At 38.4% G+C, this 24,057-nt stretch overlaps 2 protein-coding genes across 3 annotated transcripts; both read right to left on the bottom strand.

The window, feature by feature from the left end:
• Positions 1–1,269: 1,269 nt before the first annotated feature.
• On the bottom strand, positions 1,270–13,490 carry best2 (bestrophin 2). 2 transcript variants are annotated; one of them, XM_015393377.1, is made up of 10 exons: positions 12,913–13,490; positions 12,076–12,264; positions 9,525–9,619; positions 8,200–8,433; positions 5,520–5,674; positions 5,317–5,394; positions 3,531–3,683; positions 3,357–3,437; positions 2,556–2,710; positions 1,270–2,353 (listed from the first exon to the last, which is right to left on the bottom strand). In XM_015393377.1, the coding sequence occupies exons 2-10, from the start codon at positions 12,225–12,227 to the stop codon at positions 1,606–1,608; spliced, it is 1,851 nt and encodes a 616-aa protein (XP_015248863.1). In that variant the 5' UTR covers positions 12,228–12,264; positions 12,913–13,490; the 3' UTR covers positions 1,270–1,605. The 2 variants fall into 2 exon arrangements, with proteins under 2 accessions (XP_015248863.1, XP_015248864.1); XM_015393378.1 differs by lacking the exon at positions 12,076–12,264.
• A 135-nt stretch (positions 13,491–13,625) lies between these two features.
• On the bottom strand, positions 13,626–23,340 carry asna1 (arsA arsenite transporter, ATP-binding, homolog 1 (bacterial)). The gene is made up of 7 exons (XM_015393379.1): positions 23,159–23,340; positions 21,944–22,091; positions 20,772–20,920; positions 20,523–20,673; positions 20,315–20,422; positions 14,816–15,013; positions 13,626–14,715 (listed from the first exon to the last, which is right to left on the bottom strand). The coding sequence occupies exons 1-7, from the start codon at positions 23,299–23,301 to the stop codon at positions 14,587–14,589; spliced, it is 1,026 nt and encodes a 341-aa protein (XP_015248865.1). The 5' UTR covers positions 23,302–23,340; the 3' UTR covers positions 13,626–14,586.
• Positions 23,341–24,057: the final 717 nt, after the last annotated feature.

The following is a 24,057-nucleotide window of genomic DNA, read 5'->3' as shown; positions in this document are numbered from 1 at the left end:
GTTATCTCCCCCTGCTGGTGACTCTTGGTAAAGGGAATCCTATTAGATGTCTGTAGGTTTTTAAACAGAGTATTTTCATATGTAAAAATCATCTTAAAGAGCTTGCAGCTCTTTAAAATATTAAAAGCAATGAAATAAATACATGTGATGCCCATATTTAATGTTGGCAGTACAACATATATACTGGTGAAGATTCTCAGTCATCCAGGTCATTATTATTCCAAAATAGTAAAATAAAATAAAAATTTAAAAAAGCAATTTACTGGACTTTGTTTTCAAAGTAGTGCATTATAATATCCATCCATCCATCTTCTCCCGTGGTGGAAAACCCATGTATGCACAAGGAGAACATGCAAACATCATGCAGAAAGACCCCAGACCGGGAATCAAACCCACAATCTTCTTGCTGAAAGGCAACAGTGCTACCCACTGCCAGCAGTAAAACATCAGTTACTATATTGATAGATTTATTTCATCGTCATTTTTGAAATATTTTCAGTGGAATTGTTTGACGGGGGGGTGCACAGTGTTGAAGTGGGTAACACTGCTGCCTTGCAGCAAGAAGGTTCTGGGTTCGATTCCTGGGCCAGGGTCTTTCTGCAAGAACTGGCGACCTGTCCAGGGTGTACCTCGTTTCTCGCCCATTGACAGCTGGAGAAAGGCACCAGCACTCCTTACGACCCCACTCGGGATTAAGCATGTCAGAAAATGGATGGATGGATGGATGTTTTGAGATTCCTAAAGATATATTCAGGGAAATATTCCTGTTGTTAGTGTTTTATGTGATAGTTATAGTGAAACAGAACTTCCAAATGCTTTCTTTAGCCTGATTTCCTCCTCATTGCTTCAAGATATTATCAGTTATAATAATTTTCCTGTTGACAGATACCTGATTCTGAACAGTCCTTTGCAGCTCCTCCAAAGCTACCATACAGTCTCCTTGCTAGATCTCCATGTTCATCCCCAGAAATGGGCAGAGCTTTGCAAGTCGTTCACAGCTTGGGATGATATCTATAGTAAAACTTCTCGTAGACTTTCTCCCTGACCTGTCAGCTGTGTCTCCTGGTCTTCATAATGCTGTTTGTTCACTAAAGCCATCTAACAAAAACTCTAAGGCCTTCATATAACAATTATATTTATGCAGAGGTTAAATTAAACAGTGGGTCCTATTAATTATGTGGCTTATGAGGACAGTTTTTATTTTTGTTGCATCAGTGTAAAGAATGCTGAATACAAACATGTGTTTTTATTTTTCAAAATTTTCAACTCTGTGCATTTTTTTACATGCATATGCAGCAAATTAGTTTGTTGTACATAAACAGCAAACAAATGGATTTAACAAAATGACAGAGTTCCTTTAGAAATATTATAGAAGATTTTAGTGTTGGTACTATAAATTAGCATAAAAACTAGCGTTAGGGGGGAAGAAATCAAGGAATCTATTATGATATAACCTAATTAATTTAAGCTCCAGCTATGTGGTCCTTAAGGAGGAGGATCAAGAGCAGCAGCAAGTTCGACAGCAGTGATTTGTTATACCTATTGAATAAAACCTCTGTGGGCTCAGATAACCAAGGTTTGGGTGAATATCCCAGCTTGCTGACTTCAGGATGCTGTGAACTCAGAGCCTACGCTCACACTGCGCAAACGCTGAGGCTCGACGTAAGACGGCACAGCGAGGAGGGACATTTGGTTTCCAGTGGAAGGTGGTTTAGGAATGCCGGACGTAGCCTTAGGAAGACTGATTGCTGGCTGTGAGCTGCAGTGTTCCAGACCTGACTGGGCAGTAGAGGGAAAAAGGAAAGCTGAAAGGGGGCGTGAGGTGAAAGTAAAGGCAGAGGCAGGAGGAGCTGATGTATCTCTGGAGGACCGAGGTGGAGGAGCAAGCGATGAGCCCAGAGCTCTGGAAGTCTTCTCTGGTTCCTCTTCGGCCCTCTGAACCCCTTTAACTGATGTTACATCCCTGCTTTCACCTGCTCTTTCCTGATCCTCACCAAACTCAACATCCACCAGCGGAGTCCTTGTACTCTTCTCCTCCCTGAAGCTGCAGACGGTGCTCTGGGGGTCCTGGCCCAGCCCTGATGGCAGTGATCCTCCTTTGCCTATTTTACAGCTTTTCTCTTCATCCTCCTCTTCATCATCACTGGAGCACCTGTCTGTGCTGGGTGAGTGGTAGAGCCGCTGGAGCTGAGCCGAGGTGCGGCGCAGAGCTCCTCCCATGAAGCCAGATGGGGACGGAGCCACATTGAGAAGTCGATTAAAGAGAGCCATGTTGGGGTGGCGGCTGTTTGATTCCTCCAGATTCTCAGCTATGTCCTCCAATGGCTGAAAGTGCATCTCCTCCTTTGGGATCCTGTCAAGAAAATTCTGATTATCTCTGTAATAGATTGTTTAATATGTCTGAAAATCACCAGAATCCACAAGCTTCATTTAAACGAAGGTTTCATCTTTCTCTCAAACTTAAAAAAAGAGAAAAATGTCTGTGTTTTAAACAACCATGAGGGGATTCAGAAGCAGGATGTCATTGCCCCATGAGGAGACACAGAGAGACTCACGCCATGTCGAAGGTGGAGCCCTGAAAGGAGGGTTTGCGGAGGACAAAAAGCGTAGCCGCCGTGTACGGGGGGCGGGGGTTGGAGTCGTTCCAGTAACGGTCTCGCTCCATCACCGGCAGATCTCCGTACATCTCATCCACAGCCATCATGGAAACCTGCACACAAAACGTAATGCCAACTATGCACCTGTCAGCAGGAGAAATAATTGCTGTCCTTTCCTCAAATATGGCTTTTATGGCAGAGTGGCAAGAAGAAAAGCAAATATTAAAGGAAAGCCATATGCAATCATAAAACTAAAACATCACAAAAATTATCTGTAAGAAGCCCCTCTGGTCAGATGAGACTATAATCTTTGGCCAAAGTTGACATCCTTTAAATAAGTAATACTGCAGATTACATTGAGCACACCATCCACAGGCTAAAACAGGGCCGAGGCAGTATCATGCTGTGGGATGTTGCTGATGGAGAGACCTATATGCAGACTGAAAATGTGATGTTAAGAGAAACTTATTAAGAGCTATCTTACAAATAAAGGCAAATATTTTAGCCTTTGGATGTAAAACCCACCAGGAAAGGTCAGCTTAATAACAGCAACAAGAGGTGGATCTAGTATTGACTTCAGGGAGATTAAATATAGATTTATAGATGTTTAATTGTAAAACTACTTGAAAGTCATTCTACCATAAATCTGAATAAATACATTATTGTGGGAAAGTTAAAGGAGCATAGTTAAAGTCGCTAGCCAAAAAATCTTGTTTAGACAATATGAAAATCTTTAAAGAAAATTTAGTTATAGAAAACCTGAAAGTTTCTGTCGATCAACCAGTTGGTCTCAAAATCATCATCATCTTCTCCAAAAGGGTTGATCAGCTGCTCCGCAACCTGCAAAAAATATATATATATATTTTTAAATCAAGTTCTAGGCTTTCTGCTCGCATCAAAACAATGCAAACCTCTAGGGAGCCTCATAACGACCTTGAGCCACCCTGCGTAAAAGAAGAACTGCAGGAGTGTGAATGTGGGCACATAGAGGTCCAGGTCATGACCCGGGTAGCCCTGACTCGGGTCTAGGAACTGACGGCCGATCAGACACACCAGGAAGAAACTGTACACTGCCAAAGTCACCACCTGAGAGACAACAGATCCATCAGATCAGTGTTAAAGTCCAGCTTTTATATCTGATTTCTGCAATGATGCACCAGGGTTTTTTTTTTGTGTAATAATTGTGTTACAATTTATTTTTGCCATGGGTTTCGGGTTGGCAGTTAAATAGAGTATGCATGCCCTAAACGTGCTCTTATTTTTCATAAGCTGTACCTGACAGCCATGTGTCCCTCTAAGATAAAGCAGCCCAAAAATGCCATCTAAAGGACAGAAAGCTGCTGATCAGGATGCTACCAGCGCTACTGGTCCTGGCCCTGCACTTGAAGCCATTACTATGTCACTTAAGCAACACCAACAAAAGCTGTTGGAAACAATGAATCTCTTCACTTGGATTGGATCGCCACCAGAAGAAAACATCCCCCTCATATGCATAGAAAAAAGTTTATGTTTCCCCATCCGTATTTTACTGAAGCCAGGGCTAACAACTTATGAACATATTTGGCTATCATAAGGTGAAATTGTTGATGAGTACCTACTTACTAAATTGCTGTATAAGTTCAAAAGAAATAAATCATACAAATAAACAACTGATTTAAAATTATTCTTAATGTGAAAACTATAGTGAAAAGTGTGATAATGAGCTGAAATGTCATTGTTTACAAAGTAGGAGCCACCTTGAACACCCTCCGTTAATAACACTTATAATAATAAAAGTAAAATTGTGAAGAGAAACCAACTTGAATTAAAATATTTTTTTTCTTCTTTTTAACAGAGCTCCAGTCTGTGTTTGAGATAAAGTACTTTGCAAATCTATTCATACTAACTCCAAGTAATGTTAAAGAAGAAAAGATTCATGACTCTCATCCTCCTTTATAACTAAAAAAAAAAAATTACAAGCATGGATGTCCAATTATCCCCATGTTTATTTATTTTAAATAAAATAAAATGCAACAAAAACCAAAGAAGCAGTTAAGACAACTTTGGTAATTTGGGAGGAGCTGCAGAGATCCACAGCTCAGGTGGGATATTCTGTGCTCAACTTTGGCATTCGTGGAAGAGTGGGCAAAAAAAGGTTATTAAACGAAAGACACAGGGATTCTTAATCAAAATTGCCACATTCCTGTGGAGGGGCAGTAAACCTGCAGAAGAATGTGCATCAGTCAGATGAGACAAAAGCTGAACTTTTTGTTCCAGGTGCAATACCCTATATGTGCAATTCAGTCTCAACAGGTTTAGTATGCTATGGAGATGCATTTTATCAGCTGTAATAGACCTGGGGTCTGTTTCACGAAGCATTTTTTACAAACTCAGATTCAAATCTGCAAGTTTTTTGCCTGACGGCAGTACAATGAAACAGTTCTGCTTAGACTAAATTCATTGTTTAAAATGGCCCAGTCAAAGTCTAGACACAGACCCATTTAAGCATCTGAGGCAAGGCTTGAAAATTGGTGTCTTCAGATGGTCTTTAACCTACTGTATTAGCTTCAATTTCAGCTATGTTGCAAAGAAGAATGGACAAACTGAGACTTATTGAACGTCTATAACTGAAAAACGAGGTAACACACAGAGGTCTGTGAAGAAAGAAAGGCAATGAAACTAACAAAGAAGATACATTGCATGTGGTAAAACCTAACAGTTACCAAGTGAGTGATCTTACCTGAGTGTACACGAGGGGCACGCTGATCATGTCATAATGAAACAGCATGCTGCACTTCCCTCTGAAACCATTTAGCTCCTGTCGTCACACAGACAGACACCAGCTGTTAGATTACAATCTAAATCTCTGCTCTGATAAAAGCAAAAGCTCTGCAATTCAAAGCCTTTGTTGTAATGTTTCCACATGAAGTGGCTGTGCTGCACCTCTAGGAGAAGCTTGAATGTGTGATCATCTTTGATTCTGCCTTCACAGCGGGCCACAGCTGCCAGGTTGGTGAACCAGACACATGGGATCCAGTATTTGTTGTAAGGAGAATGGAGACCCTCGAACTTTTTTCTCTCTTCTCTGGACATAAATCCTGCACAAAGGAAAACTAGGGTGGTCTTTGTCTCTGTTTAAACCAATCAATTGCTTTTTACTTTACAGCATACATTAATAGCTCACTGAGAAAAGAGATGAAAGGCGATGGCGAAGAAGATTTAATAGTGGTGTTCCTAGGCTGGAAGCACTGGCTGAGGTCTAAGGCTTACATTTCCCTGGGATTTGCTTCTTACTGTATGTCCAGCAACAAAGACTTTATCCATGTAGGAAACAAGCAACTCTAACATACTGAAGCTCATCTAATCGTCTCACCGTTCAACATACTACTGGTGCTTTTCCAACACACTTCTCCACTATTATGCTGAATTCACTTACATGCTACACTGTTATGTCTTTGCAATGAAATAATGGAAATGCTGTCCTGCTGTTTTTAATTTTATAGAAAAATGTGACTCCTCTTTAATTTTTTTTTAATGCCTGTTTTATTTTTTTTAAACTGCTTGAAAAACACACACATACACATATATATATATTCTTTTTTTTTTTTTTTTTTTAGCATTTTACCGCTTTTAAAGCCAGTTATAGCCTATGAAAATGTATAAATATCAAATCATCAAACATTTAGTTTTCTTTTATTACAAATATGAAGCATAATCACATCTACAGAAAACATATTTCAGTTGAGGATTCTGATTTTTTATTTTTTATTTTTTCCTGATGGTAAGCTTTTCCAAATCTGGAACCATTTGAATAAGAAAATGTTAGGAATCCAGTTTGTGTGGGTTGTTTGTGTGTTTCCCTCTCTCCACCACCAGGTGGTGCCCTGTCCTTGTTGGCCCTCATGCACACCTGCGGCTTGTTGGATCATCACTGAGGAGTATTTGAGCAGCGGGCTGTCACCACCTCGACGCCAGAGTGTTTGCCAGTTTTGGGTACTCTAGCCAAGCTGAGATTAGCTGAGTCTAACCTGAGCCTTTGTTTCTCTGAGTCTAATATTGTTTTTGTCTTTGCCTTTCGACAGGAAGCCCTTCTGTGTAACTGAATGCCTGGCCTTCTCCCCCTGGAAGGATTAACTGAGTTCACACTGAGCAGGGGAAAACATCCACATGAGCCGTTCAAGTCCCATCGGAAATCCAAGTGACAGTCCGCTCCATTACTCCTCTGGGTCCAACGTATGTCTACCTGTCCGCTCTCCAACGAGTTCCCTCTTCTCTGGAAAAATACCACACAGACTGGATTCAAGGATTGACAAGAGCCCCCTCAAACGTGAGTCCCTCTCCAGCACTATTCAAGTCTCTGTCAATTTTCCCATGGTCCCTGAACTGATCATTGTGATCTCTCCTTCAGACTTTCCAGTTCCGGTTCACCAGTCCACTGAGTTCCAGATCCAATTCCTGTACACATTACATCAAATAAACCTGTTAAACTGGTGGTCCCTGAGTGGTACTGTATCTCTGCATTTGGGTCCGAATCCTTAAACTGATCATGACAGAAAAAGGCTTTTCTAATTGATGCATTTCATCTGGTGCCTCTCCTTTTAGCTCTATTTGTAGCCGCTTCTTTCAGTGTTGGTTTTAAAATTACTAAACACCCCTGGTTTATAGAACAGATGTGTAGCACGATCAAATATAAATATAATGGGTTAAACCACACAGTTATACAGGTATAAACTGGTTATAGGATGACAGATTATTTTTCAACATTTTAGAAATGTAACCCAAAATAAGCTTCATATTTAAGAAGAAAGTCCAAAACAACACACAAAGATTTTTGATCCTTTGCCCATTAGTAACATCCTTTTCTAAAGTGCTCCAGTGAAATTAGTGACTTATCCTCCTAAATACCTTCTTAATTTGTCAACCCAAGAACTGTTTTTTCAATCCTTGGGATTATGTAGACCTTAGAGATTTTGTCATTAAAACAGCAGACTGCATGTTTTTCCTAAATAAAAGACATGATAATCAATTTACCTAACAAATGATTAAAACTTATAGAATATGAAGCACAGAATTCCAAACTATTTTGGATTATTGTTAAATATAGAATGGGGTGAAAAATACCCAAAGATAATAGGTGTTGGAAGTTACAACAAAGTGACATTTGCACCAGTTGGCTGACCAACACCTCTGTATTCTAGGGAGTTTTAGTATGCAATTTATATTTGATATCATTGGAATATTCAGGTCTTTTATTAACACTCAAGCAGAAGAACATTGGTGACCTAGGAAACAGGTCCCTCACAATGCTAACTAAGATGTTGCTCTGGCTTCATTGGCAGCTTTCTCTTCTCTTTAGCTGTCAAGAGACACAACAAGTGATGCTCGTCTCTCAGTTGGTGTTCTCTCTTTCACCTAAAAGGATACCTCACTGGAATCAAGAAAAAGCATCACTTTGTCCCTGTATTTCTTCTAATATATAAAATGATAAATGATTGTTTTGTTGTCTTTACGGGTCTAGTGATTACAAAAGATACAAGCACACAATCATGATGTGCATTTCTGTCTGAAACACCACTGACTAATCCCTGTGCAGACCCCACCATTCCCATCACCCCACTCTCACCAGCCTCCACCACATGGTCCATGGTGGGGAACCGTTTAAAGACGGCGGTGCTGACAGAGCGGAGGATGAGCAGGGCTGAGAGGCTGGCATAGCGCATCAAAGTTCGTCTCAGCAAGCGACCTCGCTCGTCGTTTCCCTGGAGGCCCCCGGACAGGACGCACATGAGCCTGTCGGGCAGCGGGATGCTGGTGTACTGGTTCCACCAGCGGTTCACCACTAGGGTCACGTAGAAACCTCCAAACATAAGCACAGATACAGAGGTTGTTGAACAGTTTTCTGGGCTGTATGCCCTGTAGTTGTTTCCATTAGAAGCAATTCCTGGTCTTTTGCTAGGTTTGGTAGGTGCATGTGTCTTTTAAAAAATTCGAGAAAATCCTCCACTATACCTTTAAGTACTTAAAAATGTAATTTAGACATTTCTGTCTATTTTCAGAGTAATTTTAAGGAACCTTAATAACAACAGATATTTTGAATATTATTTCTTATTTAAAAACAAACCAAAAGTAAAACAGCAGTCTTGATTTTCCTTCTTTCTCCTTTTTGGAATAGAGGTTTAAGGTTGAATCTATAACAGCAAAGAAACCACAACAACTTGGCCACATGGCAACACCTTATTAAAATTACGAAGTCATTTTAAAAGTACAAATAATATCTGCCCTGAGTTTCTTACATTCCTTTAACGTCATGCAAACAGAGTCAGTCCTAAGGGCTGCTGTCTTAGATGTTGAAATTGCATTTCCAGAAAGAAAAACAGCAGCAGTGGATTAGAAAGCTAAGAGGAGCCAAAAGTAAGGAGTAACTAGCAGCTTCCTCCAAACGTAGTAAAGTAGAAAGCACAATATTTAACTTTGAAATGTAATGGAGGGAAAGTTACAAATACCCCCTAAAAATGTACTCAAGTAAAGTAAAGATACTGGAAAAAAGTGCTTAAGCAAAATAATCAAGTAAATTTACTTTCTTACTTTCCACCACTGGAAGTTAAATACGAAGACAAGTCTTAGAGATTAATTTTTTACTCCCTACATAGATTTCATGTGCTTTTTTATGTAAAAATGTGTGTAAAAGATTTACTGTTTAATAAGAAGCCAATGTGCCTTCATTGATTGAAAACATCATGTTAATTGTACATCTTGAACAACTTATTACTTGTTGTGTTGATTAAGTCTGACATGATCAATAAGTTGTAAGACCTTGACATTCCCCACCATCAGCAATGACACAAAGCCTAGCTGCTCCCCAGAGATCCAGGTTTTGTGTCATGTTGCTAGAGCCACACATAAAGCTAACCCCGAGTCTGAACAGTGTCAAAGATTATAAAGACTTACCCAGCACAAAGGACATGGGGATGAGACTGGCATAGCGGTTGCAGTAAATTGCCAGCTTTTCAAAATACCTCCTCTGATCTTCGTAGAGGAAAAATCTGAAAGGGTGAAATAATCCAGGGAGCATTATGCAAGGCATCATGGAAATGACGATTATCTGCAGCTGCAGAACATGTTCATAAATTAATCACAGGCGTGACTGTCACGTTAATGCAAGGCTTTTAAGGATTTCTTTACTGTTCTGATTCTGCTATAGAAACAAGGATTTTACAACATACAATCTAAATGAATTACGTTTATAAGTTTGCATTTAAATGGTAAAAATAACACATTGCACTCAAATGATAATTGATTGAACATCCTTTCTCAAGGTGTAACTTGATAAAAACTATTTTGTAGCCCTACTGAAAGAGATTGCTGTTGATTGAGGGTTACATTAAAGAACTCTGTTAGGGTTCTCCAGCTTTATAATTCAATCCACTTTGTGCAATTAAACAATAATGCAAGCAAAAAACACAGAAAGTGCTGCATGACTAACAGTTAATACAGTGTTTCTAGGCTTGGACGTTCCACACTGCAAACCATTCTAAAACATGAGTAAAATGTTCCTCAAATTAGTATATTTACCCTTGATTTGAGTGGGAAAATTAGATGACCTGCCAATAGAATGAGCGTTTTTACCCTTAAAATAAGATAAATATTATGCAATTGAAATAAGAGACAGCAGTATTTTTTTTTTATTTTGAACATAAATTGTCTTATTCCATTGGCAAAGTGTCTACCTAATCTGCTTAACTCAAGAAAAAAAATAACTGTTTTCAGCTACTCAAGAGATATTATACTCTGGTCTTCCAGGTAAAAGGGCCAGCAGATGACCTTCATGCCATCTGACTTCTCTTCTCTGAGCCCCAGCAGGATGGAGAGGGCATGTGGCCATTTCATCAGTTTGTATCCCTTATCTCCACATTTCGATTATGGCCATATATTACAACCATAGCGAAGAGTTGAAACGGCCGACCAATAAATCAAAAGCTTCTCCTTTTGATTTAGCTTTCTCTACACCAGAATAAACCAGTGCAGCATCCACAACAAGTCATCTATTCAGCCTCCACTTCATTCTCTCACTAATTAATAAGTTTAATTAATAAGCCTTTAATATTTTAACTCCACTTGATACAGGAATCCTAAAAGATTGTTGTTTTATTTTTAAAAGCTTAGAGTCACAGTTTTGGCTCTTGATATCTGGAAACCTACTGTTTTAGTTTAAATGTGTCCTGCTTGTATCTTAACTGAGCTACTTAGATATTATTAGTCTATGTCTCTAAGCTTTGATTAGCTTTTACAGATTAAGGGTCAGTGGTTCAGTTTGTCTTCACCACTTCCCTTATTTTTTTTACTGTTTCGCAATGTTTAAATTTAAACATTAGTTTGCAACTTTGCTTCACTTACTATCCTGGGATTGCTTGTGTTGACATTATGTTGCAGCGATGGCATAACAGCACAACCATAGGCCCGTAAGCAGCAGCATCTGGGTGGGCCCCATATGAAGTAGCTACTTCCAGCAGCTCTTCTTTCCTTTTTCTTTTCTAGAATCTGCTTAAGTATCTTTGTTTTTTTTATATCTATCGTCGCTAACACATTGTACGTAACGGTTGTGTTTTTAATCAACGCTCTGGATTATCCATAATTTCAAGTCCTAGTGTAAAAAATAAAATACTCAAATACATTGTTATTTTAAGATCTTTATTACGGTTTGAAACGTATATGAGTGTATTTTTTTACCAACCGTCTAATGAACTATACACAGTTATTAACATAGTAATTAAAAGTACCACTGTGTGCTTTGCCCTTGGTGTGGTGTTTAAACAGCTCACCATCCTGTTGAAATCTGCCATTTGTTGGGGTATAAATAAGGTCTAGTCAGTCACACTCGTATCAGGTGGGTTTAAGAGGAATTTTTCGTACCATTTCATCTGCAAAGAAACGTCCTTGTCCACAATTGAATGGGGGCCTACCACGTGTCAGTGACGGGGCCTCTAAGCAACTGCATTGCTGGGTTTTACCATTTAGAGGGTTTCCTTTGGAATAATGCTTTTGTTTTTCTATAAAGTAACTTTTTGAGTTATCTTGTATCAAAATGTTTATTTTGCAGACTATTTCATTATGTAGATGAGTTTGTAAATTAGATCATTTTATTCTTGTTTCTGTTTCCCTTTTTTTTTCTACCTTTTTAATTGTGTCTTGCCAACTGGTTATACAAGTTCTTGGAAGCTCAGGGAGATGGTTCTCAGAGTGAAAAGTGCCAAATAAAAATCCTCAGAGGAATCTGGAATGTGGCTGATGCCGTTTTTTTTTTTTTTGTTCACCTTGCTGACCCTCAACCAAACTATGTCACAGTCTGCATGTAAAGTTCTGATCAGAGAATCACTTATGCCAGTTAATTGTTCGTTTAAAAAGAACATGAAAAATAAAGCATTGGAAGCCACAAATTCAGCATGAAAGTTGCTTTTTTGATGAGTATGTAAAGTAGTGAATGCAGCAGTTCAAGCCTCACCTGTAAGTGATGCTGATGGCTGTATACATGGCAAAGAAAGCCAGGAACTCCTTGTAAAGCACCTTGTAGATGCTGCCTTTCCAAGCCAAGAGCAATTTGGAAAAGCCACAGAAGCGAGCATTTGCTACTCTGGCCGTGTAGGTGACCGTCATTGGTAGCCAAGGCTTCCAGGTTTACAGAGTGAAAGTGCTGTGCAAAGGAAAATAGAAAGTTGTTTACTGAATCAGTTTAACCCGTTATCCTAGTTCCAATGCAGTCAGGAAAATATGGAATTTTGGTTTTAATATTTTCCAGGTCAGAAATTGTATAGAGAAAGAAAATTTGAATATGAATTTTTTCTTTAATGCCACCTTTCCCATCTCCCTTCGGTGTGCAGTTGTACATTTACTTGTCCTAACCCTTTCTCCTTTCCCCATCTTCTATCCCAGACTTTCTGTCCTTCACATACCTCCTTATTTGTGATAAATGCAAACATGTGGTTGCATTTCTCGCCTCCTTCTTGGATCCTAGTTTCCTCCGCCATTTCTTTTGTTTTTCATTGATTACATATTTTGCAGCCCTCAGGCCTTCTACTTTTGAACTTCAGTGTTTTAATGACAATGCAAAGGACTGGTAAAAAAGGGTAACTATTTCTGATAAGTCAAAACAGATACACTATACACCATTTCATACATGCATTAATCAGTCTTTCCAAAAGAGAATTTAACCTTAATAAGAGAGAAATTAAACATTTTATTCTGGACATAAATAGTGCATTAACATCAAGACCTCCTCAAACCTCACAAATAAATAAGCCCCTAGTTGGATGGGATTCTGAGGCACTAAATGCAATCCTACCTCTCAGTGGTGCTTCGTCCCGCTATCTTCAGCACATCTCAAAGCGTAATTGGCCCCACTGGAGAAGCGTCTTCTTCCCTACACCCTGCTCAACTCAACGCAAAACAAAACCCTGGTATCTCCTGGGTTCTGCCCAGTTAACCCTTGTTGGCTGCATGGTTATAATCCATGGCCGTGTCCAGTGGTCAGCGCGCCCCAGGCTAAATCCCCTCCAAAAAACAAAGGAGGAGGCGGTGGCTCGTTAGCGCGGACCCCAACTGGGAGAGTGATGCTCTGTGATGGACCACAAGCGACAGGCCGCAGCGCACAGGGCCGAGCGGGACAAGCAAGGAATTAGAAGTCAGCAGCAAGCGGACCATGCAAACATTGGTGCTCAGTAAAATGAGAATAAACTTCAAGCATGGTTATGAAGTTACAAACTTATCTGGAATGTTCCAGAAACAAACTTGCAACGATTTCAGTTATATTTGCATGTATTTTAGCATTTTCTAAATTTAAAACCATATTCAATCTCTTATGTGACAAAACACTGAGCTTAACTATGGAGAAGCAGGAAATTTACCTGAAAAGTGTGGCAATCTTACTTATTCACCCTTTAAAACAACCTCCTCATTAATCTGATATGTAATTAAAAGTTGCTTAAAACAATTGTTACCTCCCCAAAAGATGATTTATCTGGAACAAGGACACAAAAAAACGTTTCTTAGCTGAGGAAAGTTTGTTTTAATTCACAATTTGGAAAATAATTTAAATAAAACCTATAGAAAACAGATTCTTGAAGCATTCATCGACAGAGAAAAGATATGAAACCCCGTCAGAAATATTGACCTTTTAAACACCATGTTTGTTCCTGTTGGCGAAGTGTTAATCAAACCAGAGGATGGATTTCATTCACAACAGCAAAGGTTCATACAATCAACTCAAAACGTCACTGTGACACAATCAGTTTATATTGTAAATATCAGAATAATGATCCCCTTCCTCAGTGATCCCATAAAGTTTAAGCAATGTTTAAGAAGTATCTTGAGAAGCTGGAGACACTTTCAGCTTTACTAACTAAAATGTTCCACTTTGGTCTTCAACATGGATTTAAATCTTAAACTCAACTTTGAATAACCAAAAACTGAACAAACAGCAAATTAAGCATTTTTAGGCTTTAACTGAAATTAAAACAATGTTAAAGATCTAAAACCAGCATCCTGGCTTTTTCTGCAGTTATAGTGATTTAGATGAGATTAAATATGCAGAGATGAAGAAGACAGTCGTAAATTTCAGGGATATCCTCAAATACGAGGGGGGGGGACAGGAGCCAAATCAGAGACAAAAGGAGGTGCTGACATCACACCATCTGAAGCTGGAGCCGAATAAATACGGCCAGAGGATAAAAGTTTTCTGTTTAGACCGGGCTGAATGCAGTAAGACTAGAACCACTGCCACTAAGGATATGAACACATAAACTTAAAGAGTTAGACTGTTTATATGCAGCGTCTCATCTCCCAGTACAGCAGTCTGTGTGTGTTAGAGTGTGGGTAGTGATGTTCTGCCTCGATGGACACCGTGGATCATTAGGAGGCTGTTATGGTGGGAAAATAGAGTAGGCGCGTTTAGACTGTTGAAGTATTTTGTCTACAGACGGGGGGGTGGTGGGGGGTATGAGGTCCTACAAGTGGGAATTCACTTGTTTGGAGGTTTGTATGGTTCCAGAAGCTGCTTGGAGAATGTGTTGACCTTGTCAGCTCCTCGTACTTCATGAGGCAGTAGAGGTAACTTAACTATGTGGAAATCTTCGTAAAGATCCTCCATCTGTAGGAAGACGATAGGATGAATACATGAGGAACCTAAAGATTGACATGCAAAGTTCCACATACAGGCTTAGAAAAAAATAGAGAAAGAACAGCTGTACCTGGTCTAAATATTTGGACTGAATTTTGTGACGAGCTTCACACATTTTACAAGGCTTCTCTGCCTCAGGGAAAACCAGCTGGTTAACGATGATGTTATGCGTGTCGATGCGACACTTGGCTAGTTCCTGAATCAGCCGCTCCGTCTCATAGAGCGACAGGAACTCTGCGATGCACACACAGATGAAGGTGGTCTGTTCCTGGAAAACAGGGACAAGGGAGTTAGAGAAAAACAAAACACTGTTAGTGTAAAACAGAAACTTTATTCATTTGTTTAAAAAAAAAAAAGTTTGTGCACTAGGTGAAGATTATTTAACCTTTTCCAAGTAGGAAAAAAGTCTACTTAAGAAATGAAGATATACCTTTTATTGAGGTACATTCACAGGTAAAAAATGTACAATCCTATACTTGGACAAATGTACTGTTCTTTGTATTTAAAAAAAAAAATTATTCCTGAACGCATCCTTGTTGAAGAACAAAAGGACAGAATGGGAGAAAAGATTGGACAAAGTAAAAAAAGGACAGAGATATAAGCAAGGGGTATTGAAATGTTTATTTGACCTTAGCAACCTTTATAAAGGTAAACCAAGAGGATTACAGATACGAGACAACTGCCTCTGTAAAGGGCAACACAGAACAGTCAGATACTTTTAAAGAAATACACCAATTATTCCACTCTAACCACCGAGACCAGAGATCTGCTTTCAAACCTACTTTTCATCTCAAACAGCTGCTCCTTCTGGGGTCTGTTTCATGGAGCAGGTTTAAAAAATGTAAATTGATTTAGTCTAAATTCAGGAACTCTGAGTGTTCAGTTTCACCATGGCTGCTATCAGTTAGTTCAATAAATTCTAACTAGGTCCACTCAGACTTAAGCGTGTGCAAATACTATGGAAAGCCATTATCAGTGGAGTACCAATTCGACGAGTTACTGTGACAACAGGAAGTGCCTATTTCACCCCACTAGAACTACAGTTTTAATGCAGAAAATAAAATAAAAAAGGAGAATGTGTTTTAAAGACAGAAACAGCGCTAAAGCTACAAAGGGGAGGAAGATGCTGAAGGAGAAGATTGTTGCTCGAGGAACGTTTATATGATGTGGACTATGGTAGGCCGTTTTTACATTTATTAAAAGCACTCCTCTCTGTTGTTCCATTTGTAGATCACTAAAATAACATCCTTCCTAATAAAAATCACTCCTAGACAGAAACTGAATTTTAGAAAGTAAAAACAAAATTATACTAGTAAGAATTATGTTTTATATATCTAGAAATGTTTACATGTTTGAACTGGCCTTCAGCTTGACTGAATGTGTATTTATGTAATCTGAAATACATATTTTCATAGTTAAAATAATACAAATCATGACCAGTAATATAAGGAATATGGAGATCTGAAATTAATTTCAGAGGAGAATGTCATTTTGTTTGAAATGGTCATTTATAAATATTTTTTCAGATATCAGAAATACATATTAAGTAGAACTAGTACATTAAAAACAGCTTGCCGTAGCCTGTTGTGACCACGATAATATTTCGGGATTATTTCTTGAATGGTAGTAGATCAATGAATCTATTTAGGTGAAATCTTCTGGCAGCAGGCGAGGATGAAGAATAAAAATGTTCTAATACAGAGCCTGTGCATAATCTCAGGGTCCCTCATGTTGATTCAGTCTTTTACACAGTAAATACTAAATGGCTGTTTGCAGCCGCGTTTCAGATGTTATCATCCCAATAAATGGTGGTTATTAGCGGCTATCAGTCCCATAGACTGGCTTCAGACTGTGCCAGTAGGCTCATTAGGTTGTTATCACTGAGTGAATCCTAATCCTAACCCTAAAGTAATTCCTTTTCCCCAGCAGAATAGATGAATCTATTTATGTGTAACCCAAAAAATAATTTCAGAAGTTCTTCATGTACTGTAACTATAACTGATAAAAATAAAATTATCTGCATCTCACAAATATTAAACACACCAAAAACAAGTAATCTCATGCCCTGTCAACTGAGTTGTAGAATCCTCTCCCTATAAATATTTAATTCTCTGTGAAAAAAGTACCGATCGTCCTTCAATAAGATAGATCCTCAAACGGACATGCAATGTTTGTTTTTAAATTCTAATGTGTAATTGACCTAGTGATTTTTTTTGTTTATTTTTTATTTTTTTAATGCACAAAACTACGACAAAAATCTTTGTAAATCAGGAAATAAAACAGCATGATTGGCTGTAAGGAGAGCCGAGACAGCGGACACTTCGAGTTTACTGAAGAAAACCTGCTACCGACCAGGTTAGCTCTGAGGAGAAGGTTACTACAGCGACTGAAACAGAGGATGAATAAAATTTCTTTGTAAAACAGAAAAGTCAGAGTTTCCCTGTTTTCAGGTTTAGAAAACAAGTTTTCTGTAAACCTGCTTCGTGAAACTGACACCTGCACAACTGTGATGTTCTTCGACTGTTCTGTTTAAGTTTATTGGGGGAAAAATACTCCAAAATGACCTAGCACATGCACACAAAGTCACGACACGTCCAAAGTAAAGCTGTTTGGTTAACAAAGAGGTGTGGCACAACGTTGTGCGAGATGTGCATTGTTCTTGAAATAAGCGAAAACAATCTGCGCTGATCACTCCTGGTTTTACTTAGCAAACATCAAAGATGGCCAAGTTTAGGGAAAACAACCAATTATAAAAATAGCTGCATGGCAACAATATTACATGTTCAGAGTGCCACTAGTTGTGTTTCCATTACAACTGTGAGCATCCGGATTGTACATATTTTTATTTCTTATTTTTTTTTATTTCTCATTTTTAATTTGTTTTTCATTGTGTGCGATACATGTACACTTGCAACTTAATCCTATTTATCTTGATATACTGTATATACTGTATATATATTGTTTATTCTTAATGCACCATTTTTCCTCCCTGTTTGCACCTTCAGTAACTTCAATGCCAATATGTGACGAGTGAATTTCTCCGCTGCAAGATCAATAAAGCTCATCTAATCACATCTAAAATGATGTTGATATTCTGCTTTTGATAATGCAATTTTGCCACTGTGACATTTAAGTTATATGAAAAAAAAACAAGACAGCATGTGTATGAGTTTGTTCATTCGATAAAAACATGTCAGGGACGGGTGTAAATATTGTCCTCATCAATCGAAATATGTCGTCCCATCATCATCTTCCTCTGCCATTTTACAAGTCAGTAAGATCTAGCTGTAGATCACATGACGCATGTGGGGGAAAAAAAAGTGTTTCCATCGCAGTTTTGCTAAACATAAGATTTTTGATACGACCAAAAACCCACCCGATCGAAGATTAGAAAACTTTATGGAAAAGTGAGTTTTTGTAGTAACAATTTGTACAATCTGATGGAAAAACGCAAGTACTGTGACACATTTCATACTCACAGGGTCTTTGAACTGCTCACTAACGGAGCGAATGACTGGCAGCGTCTCCTCCAGTTTGGATGCCAGTTGGTCTGCATTCATGTCTCCCAGACCAAGCATGTTACACATCTAGGAATTAAAAAATTAATCCAATAAAAGGCTCCTTCACAGTTCTCTCACAGTTATCTAAACCTTGATGGTACAAACAGGTCAACAGATCCCTCCTCACCTGAGAGATGAAGGGGCTGATCTGGTTCTTAATTTTCATGAGGCGACCCAGCCCTCGTTCCACGATGGTTGGGAAGTTGAGCAGACGCAGTGTGTGGCCAGTGGGAGCAGTGTCAAACACCACCACTGAGAAGTTCATTCCTTTCACTAACCTGTCAGATGGGTAATCAGCCACTTTATGCTAACACTTCTTTAGAAAGACAGTTGTACTAAAGCTAAAACAACAAAAGAATGTGGTCAATTGCCTCACCTCATGACCTCTGCATAGCTCATGGCCTCGTCAATGCCAGGGAAAGCACTCATAGCTTCCTGCATCATTTTCTTGCCCATACTCAGCATGTTGTCCTCCTCAAAGAATTCATCAGGCAGTTCTGCCACTCCCAGGCTCGGGTCAATCTCCTGTTTAAAACAACCATACAGGACAAAGTTTACAGATTATCTGTTTTTCTTCTGCCTTGCAGTGATTCCATTTAGTTAAGGATGGGGCTTGTGAAGCTCACATGCAGAGTAAAGTGTCCTTGTGATTCCGAACTAATGCCAAAAGCCCTCCAAAAAAAACAAGATAAATAAACTCTGTGGTTTCTTCATGGCTGTATTCGTTTTCCAAACGCTGGATCAGATGAGATGCTTTTGCAAAATGATCATAGATCACAACAAAAATGAAGAAATAAGCTTGAGAGTCTTTAAATTAAACTACATAAAAACACTAGCTTCCTCCTGTGTAAGCAGGACGTTAAGTTGATTCTTTAAACATCTTAAATAACTAAACTGATGATTGTGGTTAAAGNGACTGAAACAGAGGATGAATAAAATTTCTTTGTAAAACAGAAAAGTCAGAGTTTCCCTGTTTTCAGGTTTAGAAAACAAGTTTTCTGTAAACCTGCTTCGTGAAACTGACACCTGCACAACTGTGATGTTCTTCGACTGTTCTGTTTAAGTTTATTGGGGGAAAAATACTCCAAAATGACCTAGCACATGCACACAAAGTCACGACACGTCCAAAGTAAAGCTGTTTGGTTAACAAAGAGGTGTGGCACAACGTTGTGCGAGATGTGCATTGTTCTTGAAATAAGCGAAAACAATCTGCACTGATCACTCCTGGTTTTACTTAGCAAACATCAAAGATGGCCAAGTTTAGGGAAAACAACCAATTACAAAAATAGCTGCATGGCAACAATATTACATGTTCAGAGTGCCACTAGTTGTGTTTCCATTACAACTGTGAGCATCCGGATTGTACATATTTTTATTTCTTATTTTTTTTTATTTCTCATTTTTAATTTGTTTTTCATTGTGTGCGATACATGTACACTTGCAACTTAATCCTATTTATCTTGATATACTGTATATACTGTATATATATTGTTTATTCTTAATGCACCATTTTTCCTCCCTGTTTGCACCTTCTGTAACTTCTATGCCAATATGTGACGAGTGAATTTCTCCGCTGCAAGATCAATAAAGCTCATCTAATCACATCTAAAATGATGTTGATATTCTGCTTTTGATAATGCAATTTTGCCACTGTGACATTTAAGTTATATGAAAAAAAAACAAGACAGCATGTGTATGAGTTTGTTCATTCGATAAAAACATGTCAGGGACGGGTGTAAATATTGTCCTCATCAATCGAAATATGTCGTCCCATCATCATCTTCCTCTGCCATTTTACAAGTCAGTAAGATCTAGCTGTAGATCACATGACGCATGTGGGGGAAAAAAAAGTGTTTCCATCGCAGTTTTGCTAAACATAAGATTTTTGATACGACCAAAAACCCACCCGATCGAAGATTAGAAAACTTTATGGAAAAGTGAGTTTTTGTAGTAACAATTTGTACAATCTGATGGAAAAACGCAAGTACTGTGACACATTTCATACTCACAGGGTCTTTGAACTGCTCACTAACGGAGCGAATGACTGGCAGCGTCTCCTCCAGTTTGGATGCCAGTTGGTCTGCATTCATGTCTCCCAGACCAAGCATGTTACACATCTAGGAATTAAAAAAATTATCCAATAAAAGGCTCCTTCACAGTTCTCTCACAGTTATCTAAACCTTGATTGTACAAACAGGTCAACAGATCCCTCCTCACCTGAGAGATGAAGGGGCTGATCTGGTTCTTAATTTTCATGAGGCGACCCAGCCCTCGTTCCACGATGGTTGGGAAGTTGAGCAGACGCAGTGTGTGGCCAGTGGGAGCAGTGTCAAACACCACCACTGAGAAGTTCATTCCTTTCACTAACCTGTCAGATGGGTAATCAGCCACTTTATGCTAACACTTCTTTAGAAAGACAGTTGTACTAAAGCTAAAACAACAAAAGAATGTGGTCAATTGCCTCACCTCATGACCTCTGCATAGCTCATGGCCTCGTCAATGCCAGGGAAAGCACTCATAGCTTCCTGCATCATTTTCTTGCCCATACTCAGCATGTTGTCCTCCTCAAAGAATTCATCAGGCAGTTCTGCCACTCCCAGGCTCGGGTCAATCTCCTGTTTAAAACAACCATACAGGACAAAGTTTACAGATTATCTGTTTTTCTTCTGCCTTGCAGTGATTCCATTTAGTTAAGGATGGGGCTTGTGAAGCTCACATGCAGAGTAAAGTGTCCTTGTGATTCCGAACTAATGCCAAAAGCCCTCCAAAAAAAACAAGATAAATAAACTCTGTGGTTTCTTCGTGGCTATATTCGTTTTCCAAACACTGGATCAGATGAGATGCTTTTGCAAAATGATCATAGATCACAACAAAAATGAAGAAATAAGCTTGAGAGTCTTTAAATTAAACTACATAAAAACACTAGCTTCCTCCTGTGTAAGCAGGACGTTAAGTTGATTCTTTAAACATCTTAAATAACTAAACTGATGATTGTGGTTAAAGTTCTCTGCATCATTGAGCCACTATCAGTTGAAATTCCTCAGATTGTTTTTATTTCATCAAAGAACTTAGAAAAAAAAAAAAATACAACATTGAATTAACTGTTGCACTAAAAATCTGGACCACAACCAAAGAGGCACAAATGGCTCTTTGGTCTTTCCACAATGTTCCATCATAACTCTGGCTAAAGATCATACCCACCAAATAGTTTTAGAAATTAGGTAGATATAAGGAATGCATTTAATCCATCCATTTAATTACTGCACTGAATTTCCAAGAGAAATGACACCAGAAGTATGCAAGTCGTTTGGTTTTTTTTCTTTAAGTTGGAAACTGTTTTTCTCATAATTTGCCAAAAACATCAAGATCTTACACAAGGAAATATATTTATCCCCTTTTTGCAAAAGTGTAGTTTTTTCCTCATTTTTTTAAGTCCCTTTTCTAAGTCCCTTTAGTAGATACTCAAAAACTGTTGTTGAGTTTTCATGTTTAAAAAGGTTATTACGACTAAACAAGTTTTATTAAGCCGGACTGAATGCAAATATAGCCATTTGGATTGTAAAGGTTGCAGACTCTCGCTACATATTCTACTGATCCACATCCTGACATGTTAGAGGTCTCTCGATTGAAAAACTCACCATGGCAAACAGGTTGTCATAGCCCTTGACTTTAGTAGGCACCTTTGAGAATTTCTGGTCAAAAGCATCAGAGATGTTATGGGCAGGATCTGTGGATATGATGAGGACGCTCTCCCTGACAGCAGCCAGCTGGACGGCTAAGCTACAGCTAAGGATGAAAGAAGATCTGTCAGACACTTATTCTCTACATTTTGTGAATCAAGATAAAAATCTAATACTTTTAAACTGAGCTGTCAAAATTAAACAGTATAGATCAGAGATGCATGATATACTAGAAACCTGTCATATGCAATATCCATATTGCAGAGATGTGGCTTGATCCTGAAAGTTGTTACTGTGCAATACATACTGGCTTATTGCTTAATTCAGCACAAAATTATTTTCAGGGGGCTGAACTTCTGCAAGAAAGTTGACATTTTGCATGCTGCCAAACAGAAATTTCCCTGAAGGAAGTTTTTCCATAAAACCATCTTATTGAGATGCTGTGTTTCAGTGGCTAAACAGGCTTCCCATTGAATCCCCAGCTGGTTAGACAAGCAGTGATCTGTTTACTCATTATATCTATATCTATATATTTAATATGGTTTCATGATAGCATGCAGCTCTATGGATAGTTAATAGTTCTGTTTAGCTTTTTTGGCTTTTAATTTTATGTTTTAAAAAACCTTTACAATCTGAATAAAATAATGTAGAAAAATAAACGACTTTAATTTTAGGGGAGACAGCCCAGTTTGAATGTCAAATAAAGGAAGGTGTGTTTCAGACATGCAGCTGTCATTCTTTGACATGTTTAGCTCGAAGGCTAAAGCTAACCTTGCTGCTTCTTGGATCACATGGTTGACCACTGAATTTAAAATGCTCGTAAACAAAACTTACATCTTACAATTCCCGATTAAAGAGAGGAAAAGACGCAAACGATTACCAAGGTTATGCTTAAAAGAAGGGAGACCGTTAAATTATTCCAGCTTGCTAACTTTAGCTGCTGACTGTGCTAGATGGGATTTAACAACCTGGCATTTGATAATTACCACCAACTTAATCGCAATAAAGTAGAGAGAGGATTTTTTTTAAATAAACTTAAATGTCCACATCGATAAAACTGACATACCTTAGATAAAAATAAAAAAAATACCCAAAGTCTACGTTAATCAACAGCTAGCTTCAGATAGCTTTTTCAGCTAACTCAAGTCGCTAAGAGCTTCTCCGTTGACTTACCTACATGTTGTTTTACCGACACCACCTTTCCCGCCAACGAAGATCCATTTCAGAGATTTTTGCTCGATTATATTCTTCAGAGTTGGCTCTAAAGGCTCGACATCAGGTGCGTCTTCAAACTCGTCGTCCATCGCAGAAGCCATCTTGAATGTGTACAGTCACCGTTCAGCTGGGGTGGACTGCTGCGTTCACGATCCCAGGAATTCTGAGCAGCGCTCGGAACCTTTTATTGGCTAATGTGCAAGACATACTTGAATTTAAATAAACATATTCGCTTACATAGGGAGTTCTTTTGTTTACAACGAATGCATTATGTGACGTTTTACTTATTAACAATCTACTTAAATGTAATTCTTTTCAACTTTTTATTTCATAAAAAAAATGAAATGAATTTCTTCAACTGAGTAAAAAAAAAAAAAAAAAAAGGCATCCATCATCTTTAGGTATCTTTGCAGATTCCCCCAAATTACATAATATTGAAATGTATTCAAAATTTCTTATTTAATTTTTTTAATATAATTTCCTCTAAATGTATCTATCCATACCAGGATTTGGACTTAAGAAAGAAAACAGGTGCTGTAATGAAACTCCTTGTTGTGCACAAATCTAACCAATAACTTTGAAGCCTTGGGTTGGTTCTGATTTCAAGTTTTAATTTATAAGATTACCAGTGATGTATTAAGTTGTAAAATAATATATTTCAAAATCTGACTTCTGACAGTTCCTATACATCTGCTTATATTGCATTGCCTTGGGCTTCACCAAAAACTAAAACAATAATAAAACATAGCTGCAAATGAAGAAGTCACAACAAAAAAACAACTCTACTGTAATTGACATATTCTGTATAAAAATGATCATTTTGTAAACATAATAAAAATGATGGACCAGTGCCATGT

The sequence above is a fragment of the Cyprinodon variegatus genome, unplaced genomic scaffold (genome assembly GCF_000732505.1).
Source record: "Cyprinodon variegatus isolate N-32 unplaced genomic scaffold, C_variegatus-1.0 Scaffold638, whole genome shotgun sequence".
In the NCBI taxonomy this organism is placed as follows: Eukaryota; Metazoa; Chordata; class Actinopteri; order Cyprinodontiformes; family Cyprinodontidae; genus Cyprinodon; species Cyprinodon variegatus.
The sequence above is the reverse complement of the archived record's forward strand: the minus strand, read 5'-3'. Positions and strand labels throughout refer to the sequence as shown.